The 21,971-nt window shown below is 36.4% G+C and overlaps 2 protein-coding genes across 4 annotated transcripts in view; one reads left to right on the top strand and one right to left on the bottom strand.

Annotated features, from left to right (window-relative positions):
• Nucleotides 1-5,866: 5,866 nt before the first annotated feature.
• Nucleotides 5,867-20,241, bottom strand: FAM229B (family with sequence similarity 229 member B). Of its 3 annotated transcripts, none has more exons than XM_057302579.1 (4): nucleotides 20,103-20,241; nucleotides 9,422-9,582; nucleotides 7,340-7,478; nucleotides 5,867-6,081 (listed from the first exon to the last, which is right to left on the bottom strand). In XM_057302579.1, the coding sequence occupies exons 3-4, from the start codon at nucleotides 7,462-7,464 to the stop codon at nucleotides 5,964-5,966; spliced, it is 243 nt and encodes an 80-aa protein (XP_057158562.1). In that variant the 5' UTR covers nucleotides 7,465-7,478; nucleotides 9,422-9,582; nucleotides 20,103-20,241; the 3' UTR covers nucleotides 5,867-5,963. The 3 variants fall into 3 exon arrangements, with proteins under 3 accessions (XP_057158562.1, XP_063461495.1, XP_063461496.1); XM_063605425.1 differs by having other exon boundaries at nucleotides 9,422-9,579; nucleotides 20,103-20,233; XM_063605426.1 differs by lacking the exon at nucleotides 9,422-9,582 and having other exon boundaries at nucleotides 20,103-20,239.
• The window catches only part of TUBE1 (tubulin epsilon 1), a 16,873-nt gene continuing 15,045 nt past the window's right edge, over nucleotides 20,144-21,971 (top strand). Inside the window, exons 1-3 of the mRNA XM_003822212.7 lie at nucleotides 20,144-20,414; nucleotides 20,518-20,591; nucleotides 21,215-21,267. Of these exons, the coding sequence (XP_003822260.2) occupies nucleotides 20,144-20,414; nucleotides 20,518-20,591; nucleotides 21,215-21,267 (398 nt within the window). The remainder of the gene's footprint in view (nucleotides 20,415-20,517; nucleotides 20,592-21,214; nucleotides 21,268-21,971) is intronic.

The following is a 21,971-nucleotide window of genomic DNA, read 5'->3' as shown; positions in this document are numbered from 1 at the left end:
CAGATGGAAGGTTATGAAAGCATGGTGTCACCAGGTTGCCCTAGGACCTATTTGTAGTATTCCCTTACAGAAAGCTTACACCTGGAAATGTAAGAAATGTGGGAAGACAATTTATTCAGGGTAAAGGCCTTGGAAGACTAAAGAATTAAAGAATTCATACTGCTGAAAACTCTATTTATCCTTTTAATGTCTTTTTTTTTTTTTTTACTTTAAGTGTTAGGGTACAATGTGCAGGTTAGTTACATATGTATACATGTGCCATGTTGGTGTGCTGAGCCCATCAACTCGTCATTTAACATTAAGTATATCTCCTAATGCTATCCCTCCCCACTCCCCCCTCGCCACAACAGGCCCCAATGTGTGATGTTCCCCTTCCTGTGTCCATGTGTTCTCATTGTTCAGTTCCCACCTATGAGTGAGAACATGCGGTGTTTGGTTTTTTGTCCTTGCAATAGTTTGCTGAGAATGATGGTTTCCAGCTTCATCCATGTCTCTACAAAGGACATGAACTCATCATTTTTTATGGCTGCATAGTATTCCATGGTATATATGTGCCACATTTTCTTAATCCAGTCTATCATTGTTGGACATTTGGGTTGGTTCCAAGTCTTTGCTATTGTGAATAGTGCCGCAATAAACATACGTGTACATGTGTCTTTATAGCAGCATGATTTATAATCCTTTGGGTATATACCCAGTAATGGGATTGCTGGGTCAAATGGTATTTCTATCTCAAGATTCCTGAGGAATCGCCACACCGACTTCCACAGTGGTTGAACTAGTTTACAGTCCCACCAACAGTGTAAAAGTGTTCCTATTTCTCCACATCCTCTCCAGCACCTGTTCTTTCCTGACTTTTTAATGATCGCCATTCTAACTGGTGTGAGATGGTATCTCATTGTGGTTTTGATTTGCATTTCTCTGATGGCCAGTGATGATGAGCATTTTTTCATGTGTCTTTTGGCTACATAAATGTCTTCTTTTGAGAAGTGTCTGTTCATATCCTTCGCCCCCTTTTTGATGGGGCTGTTTTTTTCTTGTAGATTTGTTTGAGTTCATTGTAGATTCTGGATATTAGCCCTTTGTCAGATGAGCAGATTGCAAAAATTCTCTCCCATTCTGTAGGTTGCCTGTTCACTCTGATGGTAGTTTCTTAAATCTGTAGTGATGCCCCTACTATCATTCCTGATTCGATAATTTGTGTCTTTTTATTTCCTGATAATTCTACCTAGAGGTTTATCAATTTTATTGATCTTTTTTAAGAACCAGCTTTTGTTTCTATTGATTTTCTCTATTATTTATCTGCTCTTATATCATTGTTTCTGCTCTTATCTTTATTACTTCTTTCTTTCTGCTTATTTTGGATTTCGTTTGCTCATTTTTTTCTGTTTTCTTAAGGTAGAAGCTTAGATCATTGCCTTGAGATGTTTCTTCTTTTCTAATGAAATAATTTATTGCCTTAATTCTCTCTAAGCGCTACCCATGCATTTTGATATGCTGTGTTTTTGTTTTCATCCAGTTCAAAGCACTTTCTAATTTATTCAGTCATTTCTTCTTTTATTCATGGGTTATTCAGAAGTGTATCACTTAGTATTCCAATATTTGGAGATTCTCTAGGTATCTTTCTATTGTTAATTTATAATTTAATTCCACTGTAGGACATACTTTGCATACCCTTCCATACTTTGAATACTTTTCAATTTATTGAAACTAATTTTGTGGCCTACAATATGTTCTACTTGGTAAATTTTCCATGTGTGCTTGAAAAGAATATACAGTATTCTGCTGTTCCTAGGTAAAGTGTTCTATATCAATTGTCATGTCCTCTATATCCCTACTGATTCTGTTTACTTGTTCTACCAGCTGAAATCCTGAACTACAAATGTGGAGTTAGTTCTCCTTTCAATTGCATCAGTTTTTGCTTCATGTACTTTGAAGCTCTGGCATAAACATTGAAGATTGTTAGGTACTCTTGATGTCTTGACCCCTTTATCATTATGAATTGTCTCTCTTTACCTCTGTAAATTCTTTGCTCTGAAATCTTCTTGTCTATTATTAACATAGCTACTCCAGCTTTCTTCAGATTAATGTCTGCATGGCATATCTATTTCTATCCTTTTATACTTTTAATTTATCTGAGTCTTAGTATTTAAGGTGGGCTCATGTAGACAGCTCATAGTTGCATCTTCTTTTCTAGCCAATCTGACAATCTCTGCCTTTTAACTGAAATTCAGACCTTCTGTAATTAATGCAAATATCAATATCATATGGTTTAAATGTATTATCTTTGTTCCTTCTTTCCTGTTTTCCTGTCTTCTTTAGAATTAAATGAGTAATATTTATTACATTTACTCTCCACCATACAATAATTAGAGCTACTGTATTAGCTCTAACTCTGTTTGTTAGGTTTTAGAGATAACTCAAGTTTTACTTCTTCACAGTCTATTGTCAAATACCATTATGTCATTTCACAAATAGTCTAAGAATTACAAAAGTAAACTTCTATTTTCCTCCTCTTTTGTTTTTTGCTAGTATTATACATTATACTTTTACATAAAATATCATTGCCATAGTTTGCCTTAAACGGTTACCTATTAGTGCTTAAAAAATTTTAAAGCCTATATATTTATCCACATATTTTCCATTTCTTGTGTTCTTTCTTTCTAAAGATCCAAATTTCCATCTAGTACCATTTTCTTTCTGCCTGAAAAACTTCCTTGAACATTTTTTATAGTGTAGATCTGCTAGTGATTAATTCTCTCAGCATTTGTTTGGCTGAAAAGTCTTTACTTCACCTTCATTTTTGAAAGATACTTCAAAGATACTGCTCCATTGCCTTTTTGGCTTCATATCTTCGGATGAAAAGTGTGCTCTCATTCTTATGTTTGTTTCTCTGAATGCATGTGTCATTTACTATCAAGTTTTAAGATTTTTCTCTTCAATTTAATTAGGACATGTCATTGTTTTGTTTTCATGTTGCTTCTCAGGGTTGGTTAAGATACTTGGATCTGTAAGTTTATAGTTTTCATCAAATTGGGGGAAAATTTGACCATTATTTCTTCAAATATTTTTCTATCCCCCTCCATTCTTCTGAGAAGCCACTTACATATATATTAGACTGCTTGATAATGAAACACAAAACTTATACTCTTTTTTAATTGCTTTTTTCTTTGTACTTAATGTTGGATAATTTATATAGCTATATATTCAAGTTCATTAATATTTTCTTCTCCAGTATCTAAGCTCTTAATCCTATTCAGTGTATATTCTTACTTCAGATATTGTATTTTTCATCTCTAAAAGTTCTATTTGGGTCATTTTTATACCTTCCATTTATTTCTTCATTATGTTTTTATCTACTACTTGAACGATATTTATGGTAGCTGGTCTACTGTATTTGTCCATTTTCACACTGCTATAAAGAACTACCTGAGACTGTGTAATTCAGGAAGAAAGGAGGTTTAAATGACGCAGTTCCACAGGCTTAACAGGAAGCATGGCTAGGAGGCCTCAGGAAACTTACAATGGCAGAAGGCAAAGGGAAGCAAGCACATCTTACCATGGTGGAGCAGGAGACACAGAGGGAAAAGGGGGAAGTGCTACACACTTTTAAACAACCAGATCTCATGAGAACTCATTCACTATTATGAGAACACCAAGGTGTGTTCTCCATATCCATGGAGAATACTCCATATTCATATCCATATAGGTGTTCACCATAATCCAGTCACCTCCTATCAGGTCCCTCCCCCAACACTGGGGGTTACAATTCAACATGAGATTTGGGTTGGGACACAGAGCCAAACCATATCATTTACTAATGCCGTCATCTGTCATTCTCAGTCTATTACCATTGACTAAAGATTCTCTTGACTGTGGATTGCCTTTTCCTTTTTTTTTTTTTCATGCCTGGTAACTTTTTATTAGATGCTAATCATTGTGAATGTTACACTTTTGGTGCTGGATTTTATTGTAGTTTTTATTTTTATTTTGATGGGTTTTCTCCCCTTGGATGCACTCAAGTTACTTGAAATCAGTTTGATCCTTTCAAATGTTGCTCTTAAACTCTGTTAGGGCAAGTCCAGAGCAGTCTTCAGTCTATTCCCATCTCCCTAACCTAACCCTAACCCTACTTTGCCAATATCTTGCTGAAGACTCTACTCAATGATCCATGTACTATATTAAAAGATCCACTATTGTTGAAACACGTATTCTACCCAGCCTTGTATGAGCTCTGAGGAATTTTTCTTTTTTTTCTTTTTTTTTGAGACAAAGTCTCACTCTGTTGCCTAGGCTGGAGCACAGTGGTGCAATCTCAGCTCACTGCAACCTCTGCCTCCTGGGTTCAAGCTATTTTCCTGCCTCAGCCTCCCAAGTAGCTGGAATTACAGGCACCCGCCCATCATACCCGACTAATTTTTGTATTTTTAGTAGAGTCGGGGTTTCACCATGTTGGCCAGGCTGGTTTCGAATGCCTGACCTCAGATAATCCATCCACTTCGGCCTCCCAAAGTGCCAGGATTACAGGCATGAGCCACCAAGCCCAGCCCTCTGAGGAATTTTTCATCACTCCTTTCTCCTTCTTGTCATTCTTTCTCCAGCCTCAGGCAATTTCCTGCCTCGATTTTGTTTTCTTCCTTTAAGGAATGTTCTATTTTTATTTGGCAGATAAAATGAGGTTACTTAGAAATCATCTTGAGTCTCTCAAGGCTTATTTTTAAGCTTTCTTAAAGTTGGTATACATTAGCCTTTAGTCTAGCTCCAGTTTGGATCTCTTATGAAAGTACGACCTTTCTGAGTCTCTACTCAATGCCCCACATGTTCAAGATCTTTCCACTTTAACTGGTTGGCATTCAAACTTCTCCCAGCTCAGTGTGAGCTCTGAGAGTTTTTCCTCTTATAACTCCCTGGCAGTTTTTCTTTTCACCTAATGCAACACATATGCATCTATGTCTATTTAATTATAAGTTAATAAACTTTTCATTTTAAAAGGCTTATATGTATATTTTCAGAAGCAGCAAGGTAGACAAAAAACACTGGTGAAAATTGTATCTGATCCTAAAGTCAGTCTTTTGGAGAAGACAATTTCATTAGATGGGTGCTGACAGCCATCGAGAGAAAAGGAAAGCAGACTGAGTTTCTGGGGACTACTGCAAGAAGAAAAAGAGAACATAGAGAGCTGGCCTCAACCTCAAAAGTGATCCCACATCTAACCAAATTAAAAAATCCACATGAGGTTTCTCAGTACCTACTGTAAACAATTTATCAAGATACCTGGTTAGCACTTCAGGTACAAAGTGATAACCGGACATCATTTTTCTTGGAAAAATCGGGGTTGGAACCACAGTTTTGACTTCATTATCAATACATTTAACCAACAATCTGGGCTCCTCTATGGAAGTGGCTTAAATGCCTTGCAGATTAACCATGGACTAAGAACTTTCTTTGATCTTGAATACTGTTCCAAAACACACAACCCCAGGGCTCCATTTCTCACCCAATATAATCATTCCTGAGCAGAGCATTATCAAATAATATCAAGCCAGGAAACTGGCTTCGGGTACTAAGGTGAAAGGATTTAGCCAAGTAGCAATCCAAATATGAACAAGGAAATGAGCTTAAGACACATTAAGCATTTAGAATAAGCCCCACCTGACTGATGACCATGGTGGATTAAGCTTCATCTTTAATTATTGATATTAATGATCTACTGTGAGCAAGATGATCTCTAAGGTACTTTCTAATTGTGAAATATTATTCTGTCTTATGTATCAGACATAACTGATAGCCTATCACTACGTGTGCTTTACTGACTACATTTCTGTCGGTCTTACTAAAAGTAAATAGCTCAACTGTTGTCATCATCTAAAGGTGCCACCACTTTTATTTGTTTACCAGATCACCAGATGATACTGGTCCATTACCCTTGACCTAGTCAGACCTTGACAAAAGACTTAATGGTGCTATTTAGGATGCATTTCCTTGCTGCTTTGTGCAGGGGGCTTTCTCGTTGTTGCATAAACAGTGACGGGAACATCAGTTATTGTCAGGCAATGACTTCCAGGGCACCTCTGGAGTTGCCTGAATAAAAAAGCAGATGACATGTAGTTAGATACTAAAAAGAGGAAATATTTTTTTTCAGAGCACCAAAGTTTGATTGTATATTTAACTGTTTTAAATCACTTTGAAATCTCTGAATGTCATACAATGAGTACAACATGGTGATGCTGATGAGGCACCCATTTTAGATGGATATAACAAAGAAATTGTGGCCTCTGATGTATATATTTAATCACAGGAAATTCATATATTCAAAGATAATCCTCCAGATGTTGATTTTGAAAGGTATGCAATGATTGCTAAATGGCAAAACAAAAGTGCATAGTTACAAACATAAGTGATAATACCATGGCAATTCATGTGCATTTGCACCCTAAATCACCTCAGTTGAGTGATTTCAAAACAAGAATGTTTGTGGTAAAATACAAAACTGAACATAGTATTCCACATACTGTTCAAATGTTGATAGAATCTCAGATTTGAAATGGCCCTTAAATGACACCTAGTTCAAAAATACATCGAGTATATGAATTTTCTTTCCAACATTCCCACCAAATAGTCATTCAGCCTTTAACATTTCTAAAGATCAGGAGCTCACTACTTCCCAAAGCAGCCCATTTTATCCTTGACTAACTCCGATTTTTAAATACCTACACCTGTTAAACTTAAATCTGTGTTCCCAAAATTTCCAAGCCATGAGAATCTAACAATGTAGTATTTAAGGTTTTGCTATGGTAAACATCAGAGAAATGGAACTAATCATTCTGCAAAAACACTTTGTCTCACAGAATCTTCAGATTCTATATCACTCTTTCTGCCAAAGGTCACAGCAAAGCCAAAGTGATACTAATCAAAGCCAAAGTGACATTAACTCTGAGGTCTAAGTCTTTTTCATATTTTTAGCCTTATGCCTAGCACAGTGCCCTGTGCATACTAGCACTGAAGCTTGTTTGTTTAATTGAATGTTATCTAATCGTGAAGCTATCAACAAAACAATCTATTAGGTTGGTGCAAAGGTAATTGTGTTTTTGTTGTTGTTGTTAATAGCTAAAAATGTACCAGAAAGACAGAGAATGAATTGCTCTATCATCAAGACTTACAGAAATACAAAATACAGACTCTACACTAAGGAAAACTGGGCTCTGTTAATACTAACTTAGAAACAACAATGTTTTTGAATTGCTGAGGGTTTTTTCTTGCTAATACTGAATATCAGCTGAAAGTTGTATTGATGATAGCCAATACATATCTCCTCACTTGTGAGGACAGAAGATTTTACCTGGTTGGTGACATCTCCTTCCCATTACAGGCAGCACTGGAGCTCAGCCCGGGTTCCAGCTCAATTGAAGAATCTCCTCCTTCCACTGGAAACCTCCTTGGCTGGGTTCCAAATTGAAAAGGCATACTTCACTGAAAACCTAGATCAGAAAGTTAAAATATTGAAAACCTAGATTAGAAAATTAAAATATTGGGGGTGGAGACAGATTGTCTTCAAAGACTTGTATGGAATGTTTTAAAGAGTCAGAGTCTCACTATGTTGGCCAGGCTGGAGTGCAATGGTTATTCACCAGTGCAATCATAGTGCACTACAATTTTGAAACCCTGGGCTTAAGTGATCCTCCTGCCTCAGCCTCCTGAGTAACTGGAACTACAGGTGCACACAACGTGCCTGCCCTTGGAATTTTTGATATTACTATTTTGTTATAGACATACAGAAACATTCTGAATGTTATCCTATTTTTAAATAGCTAAAAATAGTGTTTAAAATACTGTATTTCACAACTATCCCTTATGTACAATTTAAGTCTTGCAAAAAATACAAAATAGCCACCAAGCAATGCAAGGAAAATGTACTCTATGGTTAACATAACTGAAGACCATTTCTGCCGTGTGAAAACAAAATTCTGTATGCCTTTAAATGGTTGTTGCAATCAACAAGCACCTCTCTACCTATCTATGCCCTTCTCTTCCTTTGGAGCACAGTTTCACATTCACCAAGATATCTTTAGCTAATCCTTCAGTTCCAGGGGATTATTCATTTCCCCACTGCTTCTCTATAGTCACAGTATAGTCCCTGGCTCTGGCCCTTCCCAACTATGTGATCTTAAGTCAAGGTACTTATCTATATTTCTCAAGGGTACATTGGTGATAATATTTTCTACTTCTAGGATAATAGTGAGGATTAAGTAAGGTAATACACGTAAAGTGCAGTGCCTAACACACAGTAAGTGCTCAGTAAATGTTAACTATTATTATTTAGCAGGTACTACTGAGCATTAGTAAATATATATAAATGTCTGCAAGTATACCTGAGATATGAAATTTATTATGAAATACATATGATATATACACACAAACACATATAAATGAACTCCTTACTGCCTACCTTGGAACTCTTCCCTACCCCCCGCTCCCACCCTTCACTTGCTATGGCCAGTGAAATCCATTAAGTCTGAATTTACATTTTACTTACTCTATAACTTACTTTTATAACCCCCATTATCTAAGTTTTCATAGCAACCTTTATTTCTGCTTCGTAACAGTTATCCTTCTAATTCAGGGTTTCTCAACCATGACACTATTCACAGCTGGGATCAGATAGTTCTTAGCTGGGGAGGGAGGATACTGTCCTGTGCACTGTAGGATGTTTCGCAGCATTCAAGGCCTTTACCCACTGGATGCAAAGAGTACCCCTCTCCCAAAATTGTGACACTCCAAAATGTCTATAGACATTGTCAAATGTCCCCTGGTGGGAGAGAGAGGCAAAACTGCCCACTGTTGAGAAACACTACCCTCATTTTTTGTAAATGTTTAATATCCCCCCTCATTCCAAGTCTGTCTTTGTCATCCCTGAATACTTAATACCTAGAACAGTGCTTGTCACACAGTGGACATTTAATAGCTCTATCCTGAAATAACTTGCATGTATTCAACTATTAGTACACAATGTATTCAACTATTAGTACACAATATTTTCAACTATTAGTACACAATGTTTTCAACTATTAGTACACAATGTTTTCAACTATTAGTACACAATGTATTCAACTATTAGTATACAATGTATTCAACTATTAGTACACAAAGGGTAGGAAAAATTTAAAATGGTGCAACTATTTCTTATGCCTAGTACAGTATTCTATGCCTAAAAGTAAATGTTTATTGGTGTTAATAATAAAACTAAATTAAGGTTTAAAAATTTGAATATGATAACTTTTATAGACTGTGTCAATATCAAGAAAAAAGTGTTTTGCTCAATGATGATTTAGTGAAACCATAGTAAACTCTGTGGTTTAGTATAACTACCTATCTATGCAGGTATTAACATTTAGCTAATTTGATCAAGGATAAATAGACTTACCAAAAGAGGCTGAGTCTGATTCCTATAGAGGTGAATAAATCAATGCTTTCTACTGGCCTTTCCATAGAAGGCTGGAATTGCCAAAGGAATGATGATCAAATGTTCCAGTGACACCCGGAAATTATGACATCAGGAGATTCTTTCACATAGTTTCCTACCTGCTAAAGAATCAAACATCTCAATGCATAGCTCCAACAACAAGCTGAGGCTTTGCTAAAAATTTTCTCTAAAGCTTTTTGGAGGGTTTCATTCTTGTTTTTACTGGCTTATTTCCCTACAATATTAGTATTTTCATCCATGAATGGGGACCTACAGTCTAATCCATCTGTAGTAAATCAGAATTGAGATTCTTCTCATTTTATATCCTGTTTTCCTCATTCCCTTTCTCTCCTAGACCTTCTCTTATAATATCCCAAATAAATCCCATCTGTCTACATCTTCATCTCACTCCAATATCCTCAAACCTAAATTGTACCTTTACAAATTTCTCTATAACTCTTACATGGGATTCTTTACACCCTCTCTCTAATGCCTGGACTAACCTTATTTTTTTTTCCTGTTTCCTCAAGAGAGTCTTCAAATTCCCAAATGGCTGGAATAATTACAATTGTGAAAGGAAGAACACATCTTTTTTGTTGTTGTTGTTGTTGAGACAGAGTCTCGCTCTGTCACCCAGGCCGGAGTGCAGTGGCGCTATCTTGGCTCACTGCAAGCTCTGCCTCACCTGTTCACACCACTCTCCTGCCTCAGCCTCCCGAGTAGCTGGGACCACAGGCACCCGCCACCACGCCCGGCTAATTTTTTGTATTTTTAGTAGAGACGGGGTTTCACCGTGTTAGCCAGGATGGTCTCGATCTCCTGACCTCGTGATCCACCCGCCTTGGCCTCCCAAAGTGCTGGGATTACAGGCGTGAGCCACCGCGCCCGGCCGAAAGGAAGAATACATCTTGTACTGTCCTCATTATTCTGTTCCCTGGGCCCTGGGCTGCTTCTCTGCTCATTTCTCTAACTGCTCTCCCTCTCCCAACTCATTCTTGGTTTCTAGATCAATAGCTCACCTCATGAACTTCTCCTCTACTCAGTAATGTTTAATTTACCCTTATACCAGAACATAACTCTTCAGCTAAGCAGTTTTTCAATTTTCACATCTGATGACTAAACTATTAAACGTTAGTGAGCATTTTTACCACTGTTGTGTTTTCATATGACTCAAGTTATAGAAAACTGGCATTTTACATAAGAATTAACTTGATGTTGGATACAATCTTACCTCTACCTTCTTTTTCTTACTAGGGTACTATCTGTGAATAAGTTGATCACCATTTCAGCTTGGAAAAATAACTGACAGTGTCACAGTCACACAAACAAATAATTGCTGGCCATTGTGAGCTAAGGTATCATTAGGACCTAAACATTTGGTCCTTAGGATGGCAAAAAAATGTAATAGTTTACATGTTTGAGAGGTGGTAGCAGTGGGAGAATGATGGGTTTTAGCATCAGAATTAGGTTAGAGGGTTTTTTTTTCTTTTTTTTTTTTTTTTTTTTTTTTTGAGACAGTGTCTTGCTCTGTCATCCAGGCTGGAGTGCAGTGGCATGATCATGGCTGACTGCATGCAGCCTCGACCTCCTGGAATCAAGCAATACTCCTGCCTCAGCATCTCAAGTAGCTGGGACTACAGGTACACACCACTATGCCCAGCTAATTTTGTATTTTTTTGTAGATACTGGGTTTTACCATGCTGCCCAGGCTAGTCTCAAATTCCTGGGCTCAAGTGATCCACCCACCTCACCCTCCCAAAGTGCTAAGGTTACAGGCATGAGCCCACTGTGCCCAGCCAGGTTTGAATTTTGACACAATGTTAGCTCTGAGATTTTAAGCAAATCACTAAAAGTTTGTCTGTAAAATGGTATTAATTCCTACCTTACAGAGTTGTTGTGAGGAATTAAAAACAATCTAACATGTATAAAGCCAATAACTGGGACACAAGAATTCAATCAGCACTACTTCCTACATATTTTTGTGTCATTCTTGAAATCAGAGTATTGAGACACTGATTGCACCTTTTAGTGACGGATATATATGAAGTAAAATATCTGTAAGTGGGGTATTCTTAAAATCCTGTAATTTACCATTTTAACTAGTCCATTTGGCATACCATGCTTCTTTAGAATGGGTGATACAATGAAACAAACCAAACAGTAGCCTTAATGATGAAACTTTACAACATTAGAATGATACCTCAGAAGACAAAAGGAACTTGAGTCTCCAGCATATTTTCATAAAGCAATAGATAAACAAGAGCAATGCAAATGGTGAATAAAAAGATGAAGTATCCAAATACCCCCTTAAGTATCATAAGCTCAAGAGCAATAGTCTTTCAATTCTCAAGATATTAATTCATGAGATGCAGAAAATGAGTGATATTTGAACTTGTCATGTTCTAAGAAAAAAAGACCCATGGACTTCATTCATTCATTCATTTAATGAATATTTGCTGAGAATCCACCATGAGCCAGGCATGTGTTAAGTGTTAAAGATAAAAGATTAAGCAAAAACAAACACAGTTCCTGTTGTGGTAGAGTTTGTAGGTTACGATAGGATTTGTTTTAGTCTAGGATGTTTAATCTAAATCTAAGAGATGAGGGGGCATTAATTAGGTGGAAATGAGTGGGAGACAAAAACATTGACACAGTTGAGGAGGGGGCAAAGAGGAAAACAGCATGTGGAAAGGTCATGCTAGTAAAGACAATAAAAAATCTGAAAGGCCAGCATAACCACAGCATGGAAAACAGAAAATAAATGGAGTCTGAGACATAAGTACAGGCCAAATCACGCAGGAGCAAAAACTCAAGTTAAAATTTTAGACCTTATCTTATGAACAAGGAAGCCTATCAAATAATTTTAATTTCTCAGGACACATATTTAGGTTTCATTGATTTTTCTCTATTTTCTATTTACTATTTATTTGATTTCCACTCCAATCTTTATTATTTCTTTTCTTCTGTCTACTTTGGGCTTAAGTTGCTTTTCTTTTTCTAATTTCTTAAGGTAGAAGCTTAGGTCATTAATTTTAGTGCTTTCTTCTTTTCTAATGTAAACATTTAATTCTATAAATTTCCATCAAAGCACTCCTTTAGCTGCATTCCACAAATTTTTTAATTTTGTATTTTCATTTCCTTCAGTTAAAATTTTTTTGCTTTTTCTTCTTTGACCTATGGGTTATTTACAATTATATTGTTTAATTTTCCAATATGTAGGAATATTCTACTTTTCTGTTACTGATTTCTAATTAGGTTCCATTTTTGTTAGAGAACATTCTTTGTATCACTTGAATCCTTTTAAATTTATTTAGACTTGTTTTTATAGCCAGAATATAAACTGCCTTGGTAAATGTTTCACACATACTTGAATGTATATGCTGCTATAGTTGGCTTCAGTGTTCTATATAAGTATTTTCCAATATTTAGGAATATTCTACTTTTCTGTTACTGATTTCTAATTAGGTTCCATTTTTGTCAGAGAATATTCGTTGTATGACTTGAATTCTTTTAAATTTATTTAGAGTTGTTTTTATAGCCAGACTATAAACTGCTTTGGTAAATGTTCCACACGTACTTGAATGTACATGCTGCTATAGTTGGCTTCACTGTTCTATGTAAGTGATTTGTTCATTGATAGAACTGTTCAAGTCTTCCATATTCTTACTGATTTTCTATATACTTGGTTTATCAACTATTGAAATAAGGGTGTGAAATCTCCATCAATAATTGTGATTTTATTTACTTCTCCTTTCTATTCTGCAGTTTTTACTTCAGGTAGTTTGAAGCTATTATTTGGTGCATAAATATTTAGTATTGTTATATCCTCTTGATGAAATGACACCTTTATCATTATGAAATATGTCTGACATCTTTGCTCTATAGTCTACTTTTCTGATACTTGTATAGATACTTTTCATTCATTAATTTTAGTATGACATATCTTTTCCTATTCTTTTATTTTTAACCAACTTGGTTATTATATTCCAAGTGGGTTTCTTGTAAGCAGTATATATTTGAGTCTTGCTTATTTTACCCACTGTGATGACCTCTATCTTGAAATTAGGGTATTTTTATCATTTATATTAATATTTAATATGATAGATATGGTTGAATTAAAATTTGCCATCTTGCTTTTTGTACTCTATTTGTGCCATCAGTTCTTTGTGTCTTTTTCTTCTTATTCCATTCTTTTGGATCAATGAATATATTTTATGAATCTATTTTATTCCATTATTGGTTTATTACTATACACCTTTGTGTTTCGTTTTGTGTTACTTTAGGGTTTATAGTATACATATTTAACTTTTCATAGTTCACCTCCAAATAACATTATACCACTTCACATATACTAGAAGAACCATATAAAAGTATATTCCATTTCCCCCTCCCACTATATATAATTTTGTTGCCATATATTTTAATTCTATCTATAGTACAAACCCCATGCATGTCGTTATACATTTTCCTTTAAGCAATTGTCTTTAAAACAAGAGACGCCTTCTATATTCATCTACATTTTTATCATTTTCAGTGCTCTTTATCCCTTTGAGTAGGTCCAGATTTTCTTACAATATAATTTTCCCTTTGCCTGAATGTTTCATTTAACAGTGCTGGTCTGTTGGTGATTAATTAATTTAGCTTTTATATCTCTTTTTTTCATATTCATTGTGGAACAATATTTTAACTGGGTATAGAATTCTCAATTAGCAGTTTTGTTTTCTTTAAGTACTTTAAAGATTTGGGTCCACTATGTTCCGGCTTGCATTGTTCCCAACAAGAAGTCTGTTGATTTTTTTATCTTTGTTCCTCTATATGTAATATGTCTTTTTTCTCTGGCTGGCTTTAATATTTGCTTTTTATCACTGATATTAAGCAATTTGATTATAATGTACTTGGCATAGTTTCTTTCTGTTTCTTGTGCCTAAGCTTCACCAAGCTTCTTGGATCTGTGGGTGCATAATGCTTATCACATTTGAAATTTTTTTAGGCATTGTTTCTTCAAGTATTTTTTGTTCCCTCCTCTGGCATGCCAGTTACACGTATATTACACTGTTGAAAGTTGTCCCACAGTTCACTAGTTCTCCTTTTTAAAAAAATCTTTTTGTTCTCTGTTTTATTTTGCACAGTTTCCATTGCTACATCTTTAAGTTTGCTAATCTTCTCTTATGCCTAATGTCTAATCTGCTCTTTATTCCATCCATTTTTCACCTTAGATATTGTACTTTTCAGCTCTAGAAGTCTAATTGGGATCTCTTTTTCGTATTTCTTTGTCCCTTCTCAGTCTGCCTGGGCTTCCTTCTGTCCTCTTGAACATATACTGCTTTAATGTTCTTTTAATTTTATGTAATTATTATGTTTACTAATTCTTTCATTTGTGCCATTTCTTGTTCTGTTTTTAACTAATTTTTCACCTCATTATGGGACTCATCTTTGCATATCTGGCAATTTTTGACTTGGGTGCCAGGCATTGTGATTTTACATTGCTAAACAATTTTATTTTTATTCCTCTAAGTATTTTTAAGTTTTGGTCTGGGACACAGCTATTTGGAAACAGCCAGGTCCTTTGGAGGCTTGGTTTCATGCTCTCTTAAGCTAGATCACAACAGCCTTTCATCCAGGGCTAACTTTTCTCCACTACTGAGGTACCTTTCTGAGTACTCAACATAATGTTCCAGCTATTTTAAGGTTTCTCCACTCAAGATACGGGGAATGTGAATTAGTCCTAGCCCTATGTGAACCCTAGGAATTGTTCTGCCCGCTTATTTCCAGTGGTTCTTTCCTCAGTCTTACATAGTTTCCATGAATCCATGCAAAGATCAGCACTCAGTTTAGGCTCCTGAGGAACTCCTTAAAGATTTTCAGAGCTTTCTTTTTGCATATTCTCTCCTCTTTGGCATTCTGCCCTGCAAATTCTAGCTGTCTGATCCTCTAAAATTTCTAACTCTGTCTCCTCAACTCAATGTGGCCATTGGGCTGTGTTTGGACTCTATTCATTAGAAAGGTGTCATTAGGTCTAGCCTACACTCAAGGAGAGGGATTTACACAAGAACAGGAGACAGAGATCACTGGGTGCCATCTTGGAGAATGCCTACCACAGATGCTGTATTCTGATGTAATGTCTCAGAATGCTTGTGCAGTACACACAAGTGTTTATCAAATAATTTTGGTTTTCTCTTTTCCAGAAATTGAAATTCCTGGCCACCTTATGATTACTTGGAGCCCATGTGATTAGTTTTAGTCAGTGAATTATGAGCAACCATTAATTGCTAGTGTAAGACCCTCCTGAGTTTGTCTCTACCACAAAAACCAGAAATGTAACTCACATCATAAATAAAAATCAACCAAAATTAACTAAAGATTCAAACATAAGACCTGAAATTAAAACTACTAGGAGAAAGCAGGAAAAAGTCTCCACAACATTAGTTTGGGCAATGATTTCTTGGATATGACCCAAAAAGCATAGGAACAAAAGCGAAAGTAGACAAAAGGGATTACATCAAACTAAAAAGCTTCTGCACAGCAGAGGAATCAATTAATATAATGAAGAGACAACTCACAGATTAGGAAAAAATATTTATAAACCATACATCTGCTAAGGGGCCAATATCCAAAAATACATAAAGTCAAACAACTCCACAAGAAAACACATAGCACAATTAAAAATGGGCAAAGAACCGGAATAGACGTTTCTCAAAAGAATACATACAGTGGCCCACAGATATATGAAAAAATACTCAATATCACTAATCATTAGGGAAGTGAAAATTTAAAAACATAATGATATTTATCACCTCACATCTTTTAGAATGGCAGCTATCAAAAAGATAAAAGATAAATGTTGGCTAGGATGTGGAGAAAAGAGCCTTTTTAACACTGGTGGTGGAAATTAAATTAATACAGCCATTATGGAAAACAGTATGGATTCCTCAATCAAAAATGGAATCACCATATGATCCAGCAATCCCACTTCTGGATATATATCCAAAGGAACTGAAACAAGTATGTCAAAAAGATATCTGCACTCCCATGTTTACTGCAGCATTATCCACGATAGCTAAGATATGGAAGCAACCTAACTATCCATCAACAGATAAACAAACAAAGAAACAGATAAAGAAAATGTGGTATATATACACAATGGAATACTATTCAGCCTTAAAAAAGAAGAAAATGCTGTCATTTGTGACAACATGGATGAACCTGGAGGACATTACACTAAGTGATATTAGCCAGCCACAGAAAGAGAAACCTGCATGATCTCACTTATATGTGGAATCTAAAAAAGTCAAGCTCATAAAAGCAGAGAGTAGAATGGTGGTTACCAGAGGGTAGCAAAGCTGGAGGGTGGGACAGGGATAGAGAGCAGAAAGATGTCCAAAGGATACAATAAGTTTCAGTTAGGAGGAATAAGTTTTATAGATCTATTACATAGCATGGTGACTAGTTATTAATAATACATATTTCAGAACTGCTAAAAGAGCAGATTTTAAATGTTCTCATCACAAAAAAATTCTGAGTATGTGAAATGATGGATATGTTAATCAGATTGATTTAATCATTCCACAATGTAAATATTTATCAAAAAATCAACTGTACCCCATTAATATACACAATAATTAATCAATTTAAAATCAAACAAATCAAAAATGGACCAAATAATGGCAGATCATCAGCCTGAGTGCCAGAAGGGGGATAACATAAAGCATGGCCCCCAGACACCCCTCAAGGGACATGTATCATGTACAAAAAAAAAAAATTGTTGTTTTACACCACTGAGATTTTGGGGTTGATTGTTACCACAGCACAACAAAGTTTATGCTGATGTATACAGACTTTGGTCCAGACTTAGGTACCGCTATAACAAAAATCTAAAATATAAGTCACCATACCTAAGTGGTCAAGCAGCAATTAACAAGGAAACTGTTGTGGAAAGCTAAAAGGATAGTGATCTGTGTCACCCAGGAACAAACCTATTGGGAAAAACTTTTGGAAAACTCTGTGATAACCTAGAAGGCATGTGATTTAACTAATGAATTTAAATGTTGGGAGAAGAGGCTGGAAGACAATAACATGTCAGTTGCTACTGTTTGTCAAGTTATATGAGAAAGAGATGAGCTCAGAAATGGCGGTGTGCAAGCAAGAATAAAAACAGATAGACCACCCACAACTCTGAATTATATTTTAATGACAACTTACAAAAGCTATAGAATAATTTTCTTCTAAAACATTTTATTCCCCTTCAGAACTTTGCAGCATGTTTTCAATGCCTTCCAGTACTGAATGTGCTATATAGATGAGTCTAAAGTACTCTAATTAATTGTTTTTTCTTCATCCCACTCCCCTGTTCATTTCATGCCTAGGTACCTAAAAAATTCTCTCTTTATTCTGAAAAGTTGAATGACTTAATGAGGCTGCATGTCTTGGTGTTGATTTTTCTATAAATTGTCCTATAGAACATAGTGTGTATCCTTTTAATCTATGTATTTTTCTTCCTTTTTTTTAATCAAGTACATTTTTTCCTCCATTTGCTGTGGGCACATGTTAATCTTATGTTGAGCCATCTTTGTCTCCTTCATACATATTATTTTTAATAACTTTCATATCTCTGGGTTTTGCCTAGTATTATTATTTTAAGACTTTCCTCTACATTATAATTTGATGTGCATCTCTCTAGTCTGCTTCTTAAATGCTTTTAAAAATTATTTCTTTAAGTCCTTTAAGGTGGATGTTGTTGTCTTCAGTTAATTTCCTTAGTTCTTTTATCTCCATTTTATTTCATTTATTCATCAAATATTTATTTACTATCTACTATATGCAAGGTACTATCCCTAGTAGTGGATAAAACAACAAGACTCAGCCCTCATAGAGCTTGAGTCTTATTATATTAGTATCTTGTCTTTAAGTTCCTGTTTTATTGCATTCATATTCTTAAGTTCTTCTTCAGCACAAAGTAGGTATGATGAATTTTCTTTTCTCCCCTCTTAGGCTAGGTTTTACCCCAAGGTCTTGTACCTTATCCATCTTTTACATCATTCCTTCCTTCCTCTCCCCCTTCCCTCCCTCTCTCCCTTCCATCCTTGTCTTCCTTCCTTCAATTTTAGGAGTCCATAGGATTCCCAATAATTTTTTTCTTTTTCATTTTCAGCACGTGGAATTCTGTTCACTCTATTTGCTCTGTATGTTGGTCAGCTATCACTACAGTAAAACTGCACCCAAAACTTCAGTAACTTCAACCAAAAACATTTCTCTTGCTTATAATATTCTGAATAGCCCGCTGCAGTTCAACTGATCTCAACTTGGCTAACCTGGGTTTGCATATACGGAAGTTTTGGAGTGGCTGGCATGTGAGGCTCTACCTTGCTTGGCTCTTAAGCAGAACTGTCTCTCAGTCTGATTCTCTAGAGACTGAAGTTATTAATAAGATGTGTTAGGACTTTTCTTTCCTGTGTGGGGAATAATGACTGGGACTGCATGAAGGGTTGGGCTCTGCAAAGGCCAGTGTATCATCTCACCTAGCACTGATAACACACTGATACAGACCTATTCACATCACTGCCTACAAACTGGACCAAGACTTGCAAATTTTGGAAGCCCCAGACGTTGGGACTTTAGCATCAAGACCTAAAATGCCCAACTTTACCTCTACCACTGACCCCATACTCAGTAAGAAGTTAAGAATAAATCCAGCCTACAAAAATTTACTGACCAAAAGCTGCCTATTACCAAAAGATATAAAATCCATTGCAACTTTAAACCTACCGGCTACCAGAGAAATTTAATAGTAACTACTACGTGTCTTGGTGGGACAATAAAGTGTTCTAATCCATTGAATATTACAGTTCATATTAGCACATATTCATAGCCCATACCATATAAGTTTTTATTAAACAAAGAAGACTTCTTAGAGTTTCGTAGTTCTTCAGAATTTTTGTGGAAAATATTAATTTCATTAAAGAAGTACTTGAGTTCTTAATTAAAATCTGGTCTAATTTGATCAATAGAAGTTTACATATTTTAATGTTTGACAATTTTAAGGAGTTGGTAATTGTCATAATGCCTAACTTTTTAATCTTCTCCTGCCTATCCCATCTAAATACCCATCTAAATGCCTAGTGTTAATCTCGTGTCTTCTATCAGACTTCTACATACTCATCTACATCCTCAACCACTGAATCCTATTGCACTTATAGTCAACGCCACACAATTCTTGAGTATTTCGCGTGTATGTCTTCAATTAGATTGTAAGCTTCTTGGAACTGGATCTATGCCTTAATTTCTTTCTAGTCTTCCCAGCGAGCCTACAAGTTAACTTGGGGAGTATACAGCGTTCAACAAATACTGGTTGGGTCTGTGACCTTAGCTTTGCCATTTTTGTCAAAGCATATAACCATCTAGTTTCAATTGTGCCCTGACATGTCTATTTCTCTGGGGTTTCTCTTTGCTCAACGCCATTGTTCATTTTCTATTAGAATAAAGGGCTTGTTGGACAGAGATGCCAACGCAGCGTCCCGTGGAATCTGAATAAACGGACTGATCCACCGCCCCGGGTGTTGAGGCTGTGAACAAAAATTAAACCTCTGATAGCCCACGAACAGCTTAACGACACATATTTAAAAATACCACTCCAAAGCCTAGTTACCTGCCAGTTACCCCGGCCTCCGGAGCTGCCGATGCTCGAAGATGTTGACAAGGCAGCTAGGATATGCAGTCCAGAAGCCCAGTCTCTACGGTAACGGTGACACGCAAGTGCACTTGCGCGGCCTTCTGACGGAAAACCTTAGCCTGAACCTACAGACGTGCTTAGCGACGGCAGAGGCTTGCGGCAGTAGCGTGACTTACGGCAGCTCTCTAGCAGAGCGCCGTTGCGTAGAGGAATGCAGAAGCGGCCGCGGGCTAGCAAGCTCCCGGAGCCGGCGGCGCACCACCATGACCCAGTCGGTGGTCGTACAGGGTGAGCTACGCCGGGCGGGTAGAGACCTGGTCGCCGCGGAATCCAGCGGCCATGTTTCCTGCCTAATGTCCTATTCTCTTTCCTTCCTCTCCTCCGGTCGCAGTCGGCCAGTGCGGAAACCAGATCGGCTGCTGCTTCTGGGACCTGGCACTAAGGGAGCACGCCGCGGTCAACCAGGTACCCGCCCGCCGCCGCGAGCCCCCTCGCCTGTCAGCTAGGTCTTCCAGCCCATACGCAGGAAATAATCGACTTGAGCTTTCATCTGACCCGTTTAAGATGCATGGGATCTTCCCAGTAAAGAACGTACTGGTTTTTAAACATGTTGCTGTCAGACACACACTAAACTAAAAGAACACTGGCCAGCGACCTTAGTCTTAACATTTTTCCTGATTCTCAGGGTCTCCTCTTTATTGGTGTTCGTGTGCAGAGCAGTGAGATTTGTATATGGGAAAGTACTTTGTAAAATAGATAACACGTTTGGTTATTGTATTCCTTAATTTAACCAGTCAGCTTTTAAAAAGATTACCAAGAATCCAGAGAACGCTCATTTGATGGACCTGTCCTACAGTCCTATGGGTGAAATCCTTTCTTTAGCACCCCCTGCTGAACTTTATCTGTAGATATGGCATTTACTCTTCTAAGGAGATTGGGAAGAGTCAGGCTCCGCATTTTGTGATACTTGCTTTTTCTTATCAGAGTCTCATCCTAGCCATTATAGTATTATGTAATGAAAATTGAAAGAACTTGATTTGGGCGAGAAGCAAAACCTAAATGCTATTAACATATGTTTTTCTTTTTAGAAAGGAATTTATGATGAGGCAATAAGCAGCTTCTTTAGAAATGTGGACACCAGGTAAGATGGGATTAAAGTCTGTCACAGTGTGATACTTTCAGTAGCTTGGGAGAGAATTCTTCAAAGGACAATAAAAATAGCCAGTAGCTGCGAAGTTGTGTTTTTTTGTTTCATTATTGAAAGCATATTTATTCTATTAGATTATTAATATTCTCATATCATTTTGCTGAACAAGACAACAGATTTCCCTTTAGTGTGACTTCTTTTAACTTAACCTTGAAATAAGTTTCATTAAAAGAAAGCTGAAATTTTCCCAGAGGGCATCTTGTTAATGCATCCTGTAATAACTAACTTGAAAGAAAAATATATTGTTTACATATATGCCATAAGTATAAAAATATACTTAAAAAGGTAACAAGCAGTTGTTGGATTGTTTTTGTTTATTTAATAAAGAGTATATGTAAGTACCATATATGTTTTATCTGGTAGAGTAAGTTGCCGTTCAGGATATCTCCATAAGCTTTTAATATTAAATCATTAAGTTCATGCATTTTCAAAATACTTCATAAAACTAACTGTCCTGTGCTTAAACTGAAAAATACATACTTCGTGTCAGGCTTTCATCCAATAGGAACATCAGTTCTAGTTTAAAATAGTTGGCTGGGTGTGTGAGCAGTTATCTTCAGAGAAAGCTGATTAGTCCACACTTCCTGGGTGAATTCCAGAGTCTATCTAGGACACTGGCTTGCAAACTCAGAAGTGTC

Source organism: Pan paniscus, chromosome 5, assembly GCF_029289425.2.
Source record: "Pan paniscus chromosome 5, NHGRI_mPanPan1-v2.0_pri, whole genome shotgun sequence".
Taxonomy (NCBI): Eukaryota; Metazoa; Chordata; class Mammalia; order Primates; family Hominidae; genus Pan; species Pan paniscus.
The sequence above is the reverse complement of the archived record's forward strand: the minus strand, read 5'-3'. Positions and strand labels throughout refer to the sequence as shown.